General features: G+C 28.3%; 2 protein-coding genes and 1 long non-coding RNA gene across 4 annotated transcripts in view; 2 read left to right on the forward strand and 1 right to left on the reverse strand.

Annotated features, from left to right (window-relative positions):
• LOC126907210 (retinal homeobox protein Rx-A-like) overlaps positions 1 to 9,408 on the forward strand; it is an 11,651-nt gene extending 2,243 nt beyond the window's left edge. The window contains exons 2-7 of one of the 2 annotated variants that reach the window (XM_050688321.1): positions 6,258 to 6,421; positions 6,501 to 6,635; positions 7,904 to 8,015; positions 8,087 to 8,201; positions 8,655 to 8,743; positions 9,033 to 9,408. In XM_050688321.1, the coding sequence (XP_050544278.1) occupies positions 6,287 to 6,421; positions 6,501 to 6,635; positions 7,904 to 8,015; positions 8,087 to 8,201; positions 8,655 to 8,743; positions 9,033 to 9,190 (744 nt within the window). In that variant the 5' untranslated portion in view covers positions 6,258 to 6,286 and the 3' untranslated portion in view covers positions 9,191 to 9,408. Of the gene's footprint in view, positions 1 to 6,257; positions 6,422 to 6,500; positions 6,636 to 7,903; positions 8,016 to 8,086; positions 8,202 to 8,654; positions 8,744 to 9,032 lie in introns of those variants that run through there. The other variant, XM_050688322.1, reaches the window with a different exon arrangement.
• On the reverse strand, positions 3,810 to 6,636 carry LOC126907211 (uncharacterized). Its single transcript, XR_007704442.1, has 3 exons — positions 6,518 to 6,636; positions 6,171 to 6,437; positions 3,810 to 4,036 (listed from the first exon to the last, which is right to left on the reverse strand). It is a non-coding gene; the product is annotated as an uncharacterized LOC126907211 (long non-coding RNA).
• A 5,503-nt stretch (positions 9,409 to 14,911) lies between the features above and the next one.
• LOC126907209 (uncharacterized) lies at positions 14,912 to 16,578 on the forward strand. Its single transcript, XM_050688320.1, has 2 exons — positions 14,912 to 15,903; positions 15,970 to 16,578. The coding sequence occupies exons 1-2, from the start codon at positions 15,015 to 15,017 to the stop codon at positions 16,029 to 16,031; spliced, it is 951 nt and encodes a 316-aa protein (XP_050544277.1). The 5' UTR covers positions 14,912 to 15,014; the 3' UTR covers positions 16,032 to 16,578.
• Positions 16,579 to 16,893: the final 315 nt, after the last annotated feature.

Consider the following 16,893-nt stretch of genomic DNA (forward strand, 5'->3'; position numbering starts at 1 on the left):
TTTTTATTTTTGAAACTATCCACTCAGTAAGATATATTTTTAATTTGAAATTACAAATCTCATTAGGTGGCATTTAAATTAATTTAACTTTTTTTAAATTTTTTGTTAAAATATTAAATTGCTTTAAAACATTCATAAAATGTTCACAAATTTTAGGAAATTAAAACTTACTATATGTTATATTTGATGTTATTTAATATCAAAACATAGTGTGGTATAATTTTCTGGTCGCCCGACTCCAAGTAGTTGGGATAAAGGCGAAGAAGAAGAAGCATGGTATAATTTTTACATTTCATAAATCTATATGTCTATTGGACATACTAAAACTTTATCTATGAAAATATACTCTGGCGCAATCAAAATTTTTTTAACTCTATTTCTTAAATATGATTTTGAAAAATTAAAATATAATTAAACGTTCTAATATTATTCTTATTCACTGAATTGTCTCTGAAAATAATTATTGCTTCGTCAACCCCTACACTATTATGATGCGTAAATTTATACCATACCATCTGTTTACTTAATACATTATTGTTTACTCGGACGATAGATCGGAGGTGTACAATGGCTGCTGGGCGGATCGGTTTTTAGGGTTTTATGATTAAAAACGGCTCTGTGGTGGCGGCAGCGTGCGCAACCCATTGTTAAAGGCACAAGGACTTGGCCAGAAGATTATGAAAACATCATGAACCAAATATACTCATTCACTTCATCGCAGTCAGTCAGTCAAAAGTCTTTGTTTGCAATAACTCTATTGTTATTTCTTTAGTCGCTCTACCATAGTGTTGCTCGTTCGTTTATAATCATTACGATTATTATTATTATTATTATTATGATTTCCTTTCGTTACCCAGTCATTCTTCCTCTCTCTGGTACCCTTTCTTTCTCTTTAAAGGGGTACTAGACACATCCGTAGAATACTTGATGAAATTCTCTGCAGTCAAAACTTATACAGTTATACCTATATAAGTAAATCCCTAAGGCCTTTCTGCTATTATATTCGTATCTTCCAATGAATAATAGTAAAAAATATATTATGTATAATGAATTTTTTACCGCAACACGCACAGCGTCAGTCTATTAGCTTAATGAAAAGACTTGCCTGAAAACAAAAGGTATTTTAAAACTCCGCCTTTAAAATAAGAGGCGTGCGGATGAGGTGAGATATAAAAATAAATAATGATAAAAATGTATTCCCGTAGTGAGTTTTGCTTATTTCTCTAAAAAAAAATTTTATTGTATTATGTTTATTTCGCTTATTGCTCAACTCTATTCAACTTACATACTAAATTCAACATAAACATTAAGATACGTGCGCCAAAACTGTAAATTACTCAAATATCTAGTAAGTGTGTTAATGTACTCTTATAAGATATTTACAGATATCATTTTACAAATTTTAACGTTTAAATTATTTATTAACTACTTTTTTGTATTTATTTTTTTATTATACGATTAAATTGATTAATATTAATATACTTAATTACCAAACAAATTAATTTTGTTTTTCAACGCAAAATGATGGAATTATAAGCACAAAAAATAATTATTTAAAAACTTGTTTTAAAAATATCATGAAGTATCTCTTAATTTAATCAAAATAAATGTCTATTCGCTTAAGGAGCTCATGATAATATGTAGTTACAAATTATAATATTACAAAATCAAAATTACTTTAGCATTATTTTTTAAAACAGAAAAAAGAAATATAAATAAGCAAATTTAAATTATTATTTAATATAAAATAATATTTAACGTATCATTTTCTTCAACACGGCTAAATTATGGTGATGGAAATCAAAGTCATGTAAAGAGTTACAAAACAGTAACATTCGATGTAGTGGCGAGTCATGACTATAATTTTGTTTTTGTGTAGGTAAATAAAAAAAAGAAAGATTCTCTATGATTAGTAGTAGGTACATGAAAATTGATTTTGTTTAAAATATCTGGGCAATCAGTTTTATTATTTATTCAAATTATAAATTCACTTCACATCATTAAATTTTCTTATACCTTGAAGGGGTAGACATCCCAAAGTCGATATGTGAATTACTATCAGCGAAACTATGTACATTTAACTTATAAGATAAAGTACGTAAAAATTTATTTCGTATAGATTCTAATTTTTTTATTTCTTTCATTTGAAAGGGAGACCAAATGATAGAAGCATACTCTAGCGTACACTTAATTAAGTCAAAGTATAAAGTTTTTAGACATATTATATTATAAAAGTTATATGTTCTGAAAGACAAATCATTCGACAAATATACACCTAAATCTTTTATACTATGAACTATTTTTATACAATTATTATCTATTCTATAATTACATACCAAGTAACTTGTTTTGCGAGTGAACATCTACTAGCATTAATATATTATGTTGAATAAATATTTAGAATGTATAGTATGTAAGGAAACGGGTTTCTATTGTTCTCATTGTTTGTAACTATTTACCCGTTTCCTTACTTACTGAACATTCTGTATATTCATGTATTTTTCGAGAAAGTTAAACTATCTAACGTATCAAGATGGCCACTAAAATTACAAACCCCAAGCAAAAGTCTTGTCTACCTAGGCCAAATTACGGTTTCACCTAAAGCTTATAAATTTATTTTTGTAAATCTTTTTGCTATTTCACTTATTTGAATACCATTTTCAATAAAAAAATTATGTCACTTAAATATTGGAATCTTACAAAAATAAAGATAGTCAGAGAATCGTTTTTCAATTAGTGCTTAGGGCTTCTGAATAGCTTAAATAAATATGCTTTATTGTTATTAAATTTTAACTTATTTCTAAAGGTGACCATCACAAAAATGGGTTATTAAATTTTCATAATTTGTTTGTAGTAAAATGTTTTATATTGAAAAATTATAATTCAATTTTAATGAAATGATTTGTTTTTGTATGTCCGAAATGTAAGTTCCCGTAAGACTTAATTGTAATATTAAATTTGATTTGTACTCCTGAAAAATTAATGAAATTGACATACCTTTTGTAAAATATTTTTTTATAAAAGTCATTTGATGATATTGCATATAAGAAATATTGAAACAAACGTAACATTAAGAAAAATTTATTGTTTTGCTATTAATAATACCATACAATTTTATTAATATAAACTTTTTCAAACGTAAATAATGAATTAAATATTAATAAATTAATAATTTATTCAAAATTTATACACAAATTATTTCTTTATAAAATGACTCCACAAAAACCCTTAACGATGAGGTTTTCACAGTTCCTCAAACAGATTATTATATAAGTAATATATTTATAATATAAAATATACAAAAAAAGAGTGAGAATTGAAGAAATACTTCGGTAATTTGAATTCTTACGTTTATCTATTTATCAAAACCAACTCAATTAAATACAAAAAAAAACAAAAAATTCGGAATTATATTTTTTTTGGTTTTTTTAGTTACATATTTATATAGCAACTTTATTTATTTTAATAGTAACATATATAATTAACTAGATTATTAAACAAATATTAATTTAATTAAAAAACTGGAAAATTAATCAATGATAAAAATAAAAGCATCCGCTTTTTACCTGCAGTCTATATTTTAAAATGCTAATAAAGAAATTATTCCAAAATAATTTTTATTTTATAATTAATTGGATAATGATAACAAATCACTATTTATGTTTAAATAATTTTATTATCATTATTATAATTCATTAATTACACAAAATATTAAAACTATGAAAACTTTTTAAAAGAACTTAATTATTAACAAGAAATTAATTTTATTCGATACCATTATATTTATTATAAATCATCATTACCTGATATCGTTAAGAGTACAATATATTTATTAAAAGGGGTAGTATGTTAAAAGGGTATTTCAAAGTATTATAGGTTTAATATATTTATGAGTACTGTTATAATATCCATTTAATAACAAATCATGTTGACCAGATTTTTTTTTATTGATAATTTATCTTTTATGTATGTGCGTTTTTTTTGCTTGCATATACGTAACTTGTTTTATTCCTTACTAGTACATAGATAATTCTAACTGAAACATAACACAGGTATAGAAAAATTAAAGTGATCTGTACTTTTGATATGATCCATCTACCATCATAAATTTTAATTCACTGAATTCGTTTTCCAAATCATTTAAACTTATTCGTCACCAAAAAATAATTTATTTCGACCAGACCCGATTATGTTGCAATAGAAAAAATTTAATTTCTGTCATTATTTTATTTTTTTCAAAAACTATTGTTTATTAACAGTGACAATAGAATACGATTCTGTATGGGAATTGTGCCTATTAGAGATAATGAGTTTATTATAAATGATCTACCAAGATAATGTAATTCAATTGTATTTAATGTTTAAATATATATATACTATTCATAATAATAATGATAATTTGAAAAATTGATTCTACATTAATAATATAGGTCAAAAATTGGTTATTATTAAAAATATATATTATTAGTATAAAATATCTATACTAAACTCCTCTGTATAAATTAAAATATAGTCAATCAAAGAATAAAGATAATAGATATTTTAGGAAAATATTGTAAAATTTGTACAATTAAAAAAAAATTATTCTTAAAAAAAAAGTGTTTGGACTTACGTCTTTGTATATGGAATGTGATTTGTGTGAACGGGTATGTTCTGGTTATTACTGTGTCAAAATAATTATTTCGTTTGTTTTTTATTTCTTAAGATTTAACGTGATATTTACATTATTGCAAAATATGTGTACAAAAAAAATTGCGGGCAATTTAAGATTTGTTAATAGTAAAATAATAATTCTAAAATCAAATAACTTACAAATGCATTTTAGGTTTACTTGTTGAACATACAATAGAGGGATCTCTATACAGTAACCCCATAAACTTTAATATATCAAATAATATAATCACCCTCCACCCCTTGTATTTTCAGTCGGAAGGACACGCCTTATTTTTTGTCTACGCTTCATTATCAGTCAATACACCTATTGAATTTGAAGTATTTATAGTATATAAAAAAGAAAACCTTATGATTTCCTCTAATTATTCCTAGGGACAAATTTAATTACTTCAAATAAAATAACAAGTTACTCGACTATCGTAAACATTAAACTGTAAACCTTTAATAAGCCTTTAGAATTAAATAATTAAACTAATATTTTGATTAGCTCTATATAATTACAACGAAAAAAAGAAATTATAGATATTAAATTGAAATTCCCCACTTTAAAAAATATTTTTTACACAAAAATTTATTTTTTTAAATTTGTAAATCCCTTTAGATTGCATCAAATAAGCTCATTTTAAAATAAACAATTTTATTAATAATTCAAATTTCATAGCTGTTATGAAATTCAAGAATAATGTTTATTAAGATTTGCTTTTTAATAAAAAAATGCTAACATTAATTTTATGAATAGCACAATTTATTTTATTTTATTTTTGATTAATATACTAGGTGATTTTTTTAACGCTAGTCACTCAATTTCTCTTAAAATAATAACTATTTAAAAAAATTATTTTTGTATTATTTAGTTTCTCGGTTTATTAGTTGATAGTTATTTTTTCGGCCATTCCTTAAACCTTATAAGGTTTTCAACTTGGTTTATTTAATTTACAACATACATATTTAACTAAATTATACAAATTAAAAAACTTCTCTAATTAAGAAAATAACGGTAGATAACATCGTTTGAACCGGTATTTGAGAAATTATTGACATTTTTAAATATAGAGTAGAGGTGAGGTTTGTTATTTCTATCATTACGTATTACACCGACGCGCTTTTCCTCCACTCTATATTTAAAAATGTCAATAACATCTCAAATACTAAACAAAAATTTTGTTTCAAAAATCTTTTTCGACCAGTCATTTTCTTATTTAGTTAATTTTTTATTTTATAAGCTTGTTAAATATGTATGTTGCCATTAATAATTTTAAGTTGACTATCTTATAAGGTATAAGGAACAAATTTAAAAAAATGTTTAATAATTGACAAATAAAAAAATCTATGAAACTAAAAAATACCAAAAATAATTTTCTTGACATAGTTATTATTCTAAGCTTTATTGAATTGCTACCATTAAAATAATCCCCTTGTATAAGTATTTTGGATTTATACAATGCTTAAAAAATGAGTTATAAGCATTTAAAAGTAAGTATACTTGTTGTCTATACCTTTTCGTCTTCTAAGCGCAGTGTGAATCTCACCCTGCGTTTCACCTAGCGCTACCATTGGCTATCGTTTGTGACCAATAGTGGTAGTTCTTGTAGGGTTGCGATTTTCCAAAGGGATGTATCTGTATTGTCAGTTAAATTTCGAAATCATATTCATCCCTTACATCACAATGGCCGGAGGACCTTACTTATCACCGCTGCCTGGAGATCTCTTGTCAGAATATATGTTTGGCAGACGTCGACAGGCAAGTGTAATCAAAATTCTACCTTTTTAATTTATAATCATTAATTTTTATTTATAATAAATTTAAATATATATTTATGTAATAGAGAAGGAATCGAACAACCTTTACACCACAGCAACTTCAAGAACTTGAAGGACTTTTTCAAAAAACACATTATCCAGACGTGTTTCTTAGAGAAGAAGTAGCTCTTCAAATAAACTTGTCTGAAGCTCGAGTACAAGTAAGTTAAAACAAAATTAATATACAGTGTTTAAAATTTTAATTCAGTATATCAATAAATCATTTCAAATAATACAGTCTAATAATTTTTATATTAAATTAATACAGCATTTATATCATTAATTTAGTATACTATTAATTAATACTATAAAAAATACATCTAATAAAATCCGTACCTTAAGTACAACTCAACTTACTCTATTAAGTTTATTATACTACATATTTTCTAAGTTATTACTAACATATTATCTATTGTATTCTATTAAATATAGTACTTTTAATAAGATATATTAAAATTTGTATTTTTAAATATTTAATTACAATGTTTTTTTTTAAAGTTTTGAGCATTCCAAGTAAAATATAATTAATATTTAATGATAATTATTGCCTGAAACCCACATTTTTACACAATAATTATTAATTTACATTAGTAAATTAGGTAAAATTAGTTAAATGAGTTATTGAAAATAATTGATATCATATTTAATAAATATAATTACTGTTTATTTATTAGTACAAATTTCAGTAGGGTACTTAAATTTTAAATAAAAAAAAATTATTTCTCATGCACTAATCTTAACTGTGTGAATTATTCTAATTAAATGATAGTATATAAACAACAGGCTATGAATTAATCTATAATAATAGGAATCAAAATATTTTTAAATATAATATATTAAAAATGTATGATGAATATTGTGGGTTTCTAATGTTAATTTTTCATTTCACCTGCCTATTTGAACTTCTATATTTATTATAGTTATGTTTTTAATTAAAAGTACATGAACAAAGAATACAGAAGTGAACAAAGTAATAGAAATAGTTATATCCGTAAAATTACATATAATAAGGCTACATTTCGTCAATACTCTATTTTTAGGCCTGGACAAATATTTTATAATAATAATAAGAAGAATTATGTTAAAACATATTAATGAATATTTATTTATCTTTAATTATGTAATCAAAACACTTCTCCGTGATTTTCAAACCTTTTTGTTTTAAATAAGAACTAAAATATTTATAATAATGTAAGATACAGCGCTAAAATTAATTCTCCTCTTTATTTTAGTTTCTCCGAAAAAAAAAATTCAATTTTTGACTTAATTCTGCATATCAGATGTTTTTATTTTAATAACATTAGCTTTTCTTACTGATGGATTGGGTTAACTAAAATTATTAACTATTAAAAAATGTAAAATTCGAAAAAAATATATGAAAAATTCAGTTATTGCACAGAGCCATTTCATTATTTATTGTTTTTTTAAGGTGTGGTTCCAAAATCGCCGAGCTAAATGGCGCAAACATGCCAGGCTTCAAATAATTCAGGATGCATGGCGAATCCGATGCATGGGTCTAAATACGCAATCAATTCTCTTAGGTGAACTCTTTTTTTATCGATACTAAATTATAAAATTTAAAATAAAAATATAATTTTAATTTTTCTTATAGGACACCAACCAGAAACATCTAAGAATTTGAAGGAAGGTAAAGAATCAACAATATCTGTCCGAACATCCTTACCGTCACCCACTCATATACCAGGAAGTTATAGAATGCTACAAACGTGAGACTTCAAAATACATTTTATTAAATATGAATTCAAAAATATAGATAATGATTATTTATCTTGTCAAGATAAAAATATAATACATTAAATTATTCTACAATTACTCTTTTTTTTAACGCTTTATACGCCCACTAAGTACCATAGAAGCCTTCCTCAAAAGAGGAGGTTTCAAAACCATTGATACTCCGGGACGGCTTGTTAGTCCGTAATTACAATTACTCTTAGTAAATTTAATTTACATGTAGACATACAATAAGCTAAATAAATATATTAAAAATGTATCAGATTACTAAATAAAGACAGTCCTACTACAAATGTATATTCTATAATTTCAAAAAGATTATTTACCAAGTCAGATATTTTATCTTTCGAAAGTGACTTTATTAAACAATCTATTATTACTTGTAAAATATAATTAACAAAATCTAAAATAATTTTTTTTTCTTTCAGATTTCCAGCGTCAGAAAGGTCATCTATTGTTGGTTCTGCTACAACCCATACTCTTTCTCCAAAATTGTTTTGTCCTTATTCGTCACATGGTAAATCCACATCTCTTATCTAGTAGGCTATAAATAATAAAAATATATCACAATAAAACTTATGTATATTATATTATTCATAATTATCCTTCTAGTTTATTGTTATTTTTATATTTTAAAAACGTTACACTAACGTAACAAACTATGGTTATGAAGTTTGGTTTAATTATGATCATATATAAATGACCGTGATTCAACAATATTTGTTAACCAGTCATTACATAATTTTTAATTATTATATTTGAAATTATCAAATTTGTTAACTGAAAGTGATACGTTTGTTTTTTAGACAACGACTTTTTAAGTAAACGTTCAGCTCATTTCCGCAACTCCAGATCAGACATGAATGGTAATGTATCAATAATGTCAGATACAATGGATTTAACGCAACCAAAGTCTCGCCCATTAACTCCCGAAGAAGAAAGTGATATCAATGTTAACGATTGAAAATTGAATTTTTAGTGTACTTAAAACATAAAATAATCCAATGCCAACTTGTATTAAAAATAATTAATTTATAACATATATAAGCATAATTAGTGTTTTAAGCTAGGAGAACTTTCAACATAAAAATTTATTTATTGGCAAAAATGAGAAATTTTGTAATATTTTTTATTACCTTATTATTTTTCACCTTATTAAATCGTTTGTTAAATAAATTATAATAATAGAATATTTTTTTTATATTATTTATTTCTTTAAGCTTAAATTGGAATACAATAATTAATTAATAATACAATAATTTGTTTAAAATAACAACTATTTTAAACATATAATTTATACAAATATTCAAATGAATTTTTTGTTGAGAACTTTTATAATTAGTATTGACCCAGAATAATTAAACGAAGGATGGTTGTTAGTGAGGAACAACTATTATTAGTACAATATGTTTCTGATAAATATTTGAAAATAATATTTAAAGGGTATGTTTAAATGTATACAGAATAATGTTTTGAAATTAACTGTAATATAAGAATATTAAACAATTGATTTTAAAAAATATCAAATAAGACAGATATTACAGTAAGACTTTGTGCCACTCAATTATACTAACTAAAAAAAAAATCATATCTGTATAATATTCCATAGGGACAGGAATGGAAATAATTTAGATTTTTGAAAAATTTTATTATATCTAGTAAATTAGTTCATCTAAGTCAATTTTTTTTTAGTTTATGCTCTTATAACAATTACAGAAATCAAAATACAATTAAAACTTAAATAAAAAATGTCTGATAAAAAAAAAAAAATTATTACAATGCCATATCACAATAAGAATAAACTAAATTGTTTATTAAATTTACTCTGCATGTAAAATTCGATTAAATAAAAATAGTAATAATAAAAAATAATATCCATATATAACTAATTTGGTTACCAACTCAAAGAATAAAATTTAAATTTACATAAGTTGATTAATACTTACATATTTATTTATAATTTTCATTCAAATAAAAAAATTATATTTATTATTTTATATTTTTTTTTAACTTGAAAATATGACTTTATTTTAACACTGATTAAAAACAAAAAAAGTACATAATTTTTAATTGCTTGACATAGAATGTTACTAACAAATTATGAATTATTTTTTAAGTAACCTAAATGAATAACTATTAGATTTTAAAATTAGCCTAAGACAATAATTTTTTTTCTTTCATACTTGCTTAAAATTTTATTTAAACTTAGGTTTTATAATTTTTCAATTATTTTTGTAAAAATTGTATTATTGAATGTGGATTCTGATTAAAGCACATTTTTATCATTCACTTATAATATAGGTACTTAAGATTGTCTATTGAATATTATTCTATTTTCTATTGACTTATTTTTATTCTTATACTTATGTTTAAACAAAAAACAAAATATATATTTTATCTTTCAATTAATTAGTTTTTAATTCAAATATTATATTAATTATTTATAAATTGTAAAATTATAAACATGCCAATTTTGCCTTGCAACTCAAGTAAATACATTTCAAATACAAAAATTAATTAATTTGTTATTATTTAACAAATTAATTTGTTATTATATTAAATTATTTTATTTAAGACATTCTTATGTATAAATATTATCATATATACATTTAAAGATGCTAACTTAAGAAATGATCAACAATGTCAAAAATAAAGTAATCAATACATAAACACATCAACAACAATTTTCTTACATATGAAAAATTATGACTGGGTATTAGTAACCATCCATATCAATAATAGAAAAATAATATACCATAATGAAATGTATGCCCTAACATTATTACAGTAAGAAAGCTATTAAAATTTATCTAATTAAGTAAATTCAAACATTTTCATCATAACATTATTTCCTTTGACAAATATATAAGTGTGAAACATCCCAACTAAACAATTACTATGACTGTAATATACATGGATTCTGTTTATCTCTGAAATAATATTTAATGACAAATTTCTTTTAGTTAACCCTTCTATTATTGAGGACAATTAAATCAAACACAAAGAATTACTAGAAGAAAAATTTCTGACGCTTGTAATATGATTCAACACATTTCATTGCATCACCACTCTTATAACTACCTATACCAACGAGTATCAGTCATAAAAATAAAACACAAAATTCAGAAAATAATTATAAAAAGTATTTAAAAAAAATAAAACTTTAAGATCAGGTTCAGATATTTTCGAAAACATATTATACTACATAATATACTAATATTAAAACCTGTAATGTACAATATTTATCAGAAAGGCGCCCCAACGGCCCGCATATCTCATAGCTATGCGGGTCGCCTTGGATGGGGCGGCTTCTACCCCGTGGAAAGCCGTAGGAAAATGGAGGTAGGCCGAGGCTACTCATCATGTAATAGCCTAGACCCGGACAAGCAGGAAGATGGAATAGATGAAAGGAATGTGGACTGGGCCTAAGGGACCCATTCCGGGGAGACGAGGAGGCTCCCGTGTTGCGGGGGGACGGCGATATTCACCCGACACCCACCCGCCCGAAAACCCTATTCGACCTGTTGAACGTGTGCCAGTTCAGCAGGGTACCGCGGAGGACTGACCTTACAAGTCCACCCAAGAGGTAGCGGCTTAGCCCAAGAGCCTTAAGGCTCTCTAACGAGCTAGGTAGCCACACCCCTCGCCAAGTAATGGTCGCGGCGACTGTATGCACATCAGTCGATTGGTGTCTCGCCATGATTTCGGACTTCAAATCAAGGCGGCTGGCGTACTTTCGTACTTTCTCTTCGTGCCAGTCTTTGATGTTGGTGGCCGAAACAACCTGTACATCCAGGATAACGGATCTCGTACCTCTTGACTCGTCCTCAATAGTTGCGACGAGGTCCGGCTTGAGATTACCATCCCTTAAGACGTAGAGGTGCTCACGCTCTACTTGAAACCCTTTTTCGGTAAGCGCTCCAGCTATGCGCTTCACGACATGGTCGTGTCGGAGAATTCTCCCCCCATGAGTTCTTGGGCACACTTGTACGATGTGCGCAAGGGTCTCCGAAGGCGCAGCACAACCCCGGCAAGATACCGGAATGTTGCGCCCCCGTCCAACACGCTTGCGGCTGGGTAGGGCATTAATCCTAATCTTGGCGTACTGCTTAAAGTCGCGGCCAGTTATACCATCTGGCCTGCGCATGTACGCCGTAGATTCCCAGCTACCAGGACAAAGCTTTAGGTCAGCTCCATCCACTGAACTATGGAGTAATTCATGATGACTAGTCATCGCTGCGATCCTATCAACACGGCGCCTTAGGTTTGCTAATACACCCGTCCCAAAGAGACGGAATGCTTCACGCACCGCCGGTACCTGTGACTGTTCGAGCTTAGTCAACCTAGCGAACCGATTTTTCGGGACAAATCTTTCGAAGTCAGCGACCCCTAGGCCCCCAGATGACGTGGGGGCATGGATGTAAGAGTTGGGGCACGAAGTCGGGAGATCAAGCCATTTCCGAATCGCACGTCTAGTCTCGTGACTAAGTTGTCGTAACTTGCAATCGGGGAGCTTCGTGAAAGTTAATCCGTGGACGAACTTTGGGATCACGTAGTCCCGTGCAATTGCAAGCCTCATTTGCGGCGTCATGGGGGCGGCCGAGACCGCCTCCAGAGCGCTGACAAGAGACGCGCACTTGAATCCAGATAGGTAATTTCCCTGAAACTCTATACCCAGATACCTCCAAAACTCGCCCACCTGGGTCACCGCCAAAGACGAACCCCCTAAGGAGTAAGACGTGGCGGCCACCTTCAGTTTGCGATCTCGTCCCGAAGGAACCAGGGTGAGAGTAGCAGACTTCGTTGGGTTTAGCCTCAAACCGGCTAATGCTAATCGAGAGGTGAACTTTTCGCATGACATTTGCAACCCCCTAGCCGTCTCCGACACAAGGATTACATCGTCTGCGAACGCCAGAGCATTCACCCGCTCGTTGCCCAGCATATAGCCAACCGCTCCTGGGATTGCTCGTAGACCGAAGTCTATCACCAGGTTGAATAAAAGCGGCGACAAAGGGTCGCCTTGCCTCACGCCATTTGTAGCCCTCAAGGACCGGGAGGAAGACTTGCCGACCTGAATGAATGTCGTACTCTGGGTATACACGCGGTCGATATAATCGACAAAGCGAGGGTCAAGCCCTACGCCACGCATAGCCCCAGAGATCGAACCGTGAGATACTGAGTCGAACGCCTTGGATAAATCCAACGACGCCAAACACAGTCCCCGGCAAGACGAACGAGCGCTCGTCAGCAACGAATCGAGGAGGAAGAGATTCTCCGCCACCCCGTCCGCACATCTAAACGCCCGCTGTCTGTCATCGATAACGGACAGACCTTCAAGCCTTCTGGCAAGGATCCTATGGAAGTGCCGCAGGGCTATCGACGCGATCGAAATCGGCCTATAATTACCTGGGCACCCGGCATCTCCCTTTTTGGGAACAAAAATTGTACGGGACCGAACAAAAATATCCGGGAGTTTCCCCGTGGCGATCAACAAGTTGAATAAGCCAGTTAATAACGGTATTGGTAATGTTCTCCATAGCCGAGCCTTAAACCCATCAGGGCCCGGACTTGTATTTGCCGAAGGAAGGGATTTGACAACCTCCCCTGGCGAAACAGGGTCAAACATACTGCGCATGCGAGTCTCTCTGCTCTCATTGAGTGCCACAGAGGTGGGGACTGGGGGGCTTTCGATTATAGGCTCCCAGTATTGGACCATCTTTTCGAACGGGGGCATTGCTGCTCCCGAATCGATCCCCGTAAGAATACGCTCGACTACGCGTTTGTGCCCACGTTTCCATTCAGAGACATTACGCCTGTACTCTCTGGCCTTCAACGCCTTTCGGGTCTTTGGACTATTGTCCCTTCCAACAGGATCAACTTTTGATCTACTGACTGGGCTAGAATCAGCTAAGATAAGCTTGCCGTACTGGATATACCAGCGGCTAATTTCTGCGGTTGGATCAGCGCCATCATCGACTAACCGCCTCGCCGCCGACAGGAGTATGTCGCTGCCATGACCGTCAACCGGTCATATGTATATTACATAATATACTAATATTAAAACCTGTAATGTACACAACTTTAAAAACTAAGAAAGTATTCTATCCAGTAACTCAAAAAAGAAAAAAGAGACGATATTCAATAAATTAATGTTGTCGGTAAAGTAATATAATAGCAGTTTACACAGAAGAATAAACTTTTAAATATATTTCGTTAAAATTAACTTTTAAGTATTCATAGACTGTAAACATTATATTACGTATCATTGATAAAAATTGTTAACTTTATCAATCTGATAATCCACCAGCCATACATATATGTAATAAAAAATTATAGACATTACATTAAAAATGTAGACCTTAAAAATAGGTTGGAAAATAAATACAAAGTGATTTTGTTGCAATAGCTTAAATAACATTAATATAATAATTTATATTATTTAAATTACCGATCACTATAGCGACCAGTATGAAAAATTTTAAAATAATTAATTTTGAATAGTGTAATAAAATATTATCAAATAATAATTTTTAAAGCTATATAAATATATTTATCTATCTTAGATAACAGAAATTTAAAATTTGTCGTTTAATATTTAGTTAGTTTTATGTAACTAAAATTTAAAAAATCAAATAAGTTCATTATAAGAAGACAGATGTTTTATTGTAAATGTTTATATTATTATTTATAAATTTAGAATAAAATATATACGTGTCTTTTAATGTTCGTCGAATTATAGTTTGATCGAAAAATTTCAGTCATATTTATTAGTATAATTACTGATAACAATGTTTTCATTAAAATTGATTAAATTTAGTTTATTATTATTTTCTGTTAATTTGTATGCAAAAACATGCCCAAGTGCAATAATAAATGCAGATCGGTTAGATAAGTTACTAATATATTCGGGATGGACAAATTTAAATGAGTTGACTTTTATAATATATTTAAATAAAATATATGATCGTCAACATTTGATAGGAACATCTACAAATCACCAACAATGTAATATAAAAATACAAGCTCTGACAATATATCTTGGATGCATATATGCAAAAGTTATGTATAATTTTTTGGTAGTGATTAGCAACATCCTACAAAAATGTCAAAAAAAAATGAAAGAAAACGACTTAATAAATGGATGCATTTGCACTGAAACACTCATAAACATAATATCTATATTAATTGTTCCAATGGCCAAATTGATGAAAGGAGCAATCAAAGCTTTGGGTTTATTACTTAGCACATCATCGAAAAGAGACCCATTTTATCATAAAGACTACTCAAAAATTACTAATTTCTTAAAGGAAATAGAAAATATTTGTGATAGATTAAATAAAATAGCTTTATCACGTAATAGTATATCTACATACGCTTGGGCATTACAAATTATACATTTATTTTTTAAAAAAATAGATTTGGAAGTACGGTTTATAATTGATGACTATTGTGTTTTTGTACCTTATGATACAAATTATTTATGGAGTGAGTGGGTTCAAGAGTATAATGGCATTATTAGCCAAGGCATAATATTAGAATTTTTCAAATTCTTAAAGGGAAAAATAAGGGATTATATCAAGACAGTAATTATAGAAAAATATTTTCAACTGGGATTTAAATTTGATCCGATCACCGAAGAATCGTTTATACCATCAAAAGAGGAGCTAATCGAACTAGGTATATATAATAAAAAAAATTAATTAAAGATTAATTCATAGCCTTATAAATTATTTATGAATCTAGAATTGGAGTTTAAAGAAACAGATGGAGAGCCTTCAATGCAAATACAAATAGAAACTCATTAAATATTGTAATAAAATTAATTACGTCTTATATTTATGTTTTATAATTAATTTAATTATTTTGTAAATCTTTAGTTATTTTAAAAGTTATTCCTTTTTATATAAGCTATTTGGGAGATTACTCAGTGTTAATAAAATATTAAGGGAATGGACTCCTTTGAAAAACGACTTATTATTCTGTTTTAACACATTGAAGGCTGCTGAATTATATTTTCAGAACAGATTTGAAGTCGTTAATAATGAAGTTGAATACATGTTGTACATATCGATGTAAATATTGAGGCACTTTGTGGAAAGAATGAAATAATGAATACAAATAGTTTAACCCAACAAAACCAATAAATCTATAAAAACCCTACCCAATAACTAACATAACTGAGATTTATACAGTCTGTACTGGTATACGTGTACTCTTCCTGTATTCCATACTCACTATATGTATTACATGCTTTTAGTTCATGAAGTACTTATTCTTGTTATTAACTTGTTATGGATCATCAAAAATTTTAATAAAAAAATAAATAAATATTTTGAAATTTAAAAAAAAATATATAATTTTAATTAATTAATTTTTTGTTATTAGAGACAAATAATAAAAAATATGATTTTAATGTAGTTTAAAGTTGTAATCATTATGTAAAAAAAAAATTATAAAATAATTATAAGTAGATCAAAAGTTTTAGAATTTCTCTGAACAATGAAAACACACTGTATATGACTATAGTGATTGAAATAATGTATATAAAAAATCACATAATATCATACCTATTATAGAAAATTTACTATATTTAAACTTATTATAGGACTGACGTAATTATTTTTATGAAATGTAATTGTTAATGTAAATTTTATTGACAAAATAAGT

This window comes from Daktulosphaira vitifoliae, unplaced genomic scaffold (genome assembly GCF_025091365.1).
Source record: "Daktulosphaira vitifoliae isolate Bord-2020 unplaced genomic scaffold, ASM2509136v1 Scaffold_5, whole genome shotgun sequence".
Taxonomy (NCBI): domain Eukaryota; kingdom Metazoa; phylum Arthropoda; class Insecta; order Hemiptera; family Phylloxeridae; genus Daktulosphaira; species Daktulosphaira vitifoliae.

Coding starts and splice junctions, on each gene's coding strand:
- LOC126907209 (XM_050688320.1), top strand. CDS start 15,015: ATGTTTTCATTAAAATTGATTAAATTTAGTTTATTATTATTTTCTGTT. Junction 15,904..15,969: donor AGAGGAGCTAATCGAACTAG/GTATATATAATA, acceptor TTATGAATCTAG/AATTGGAGTTTAAAGAAACA.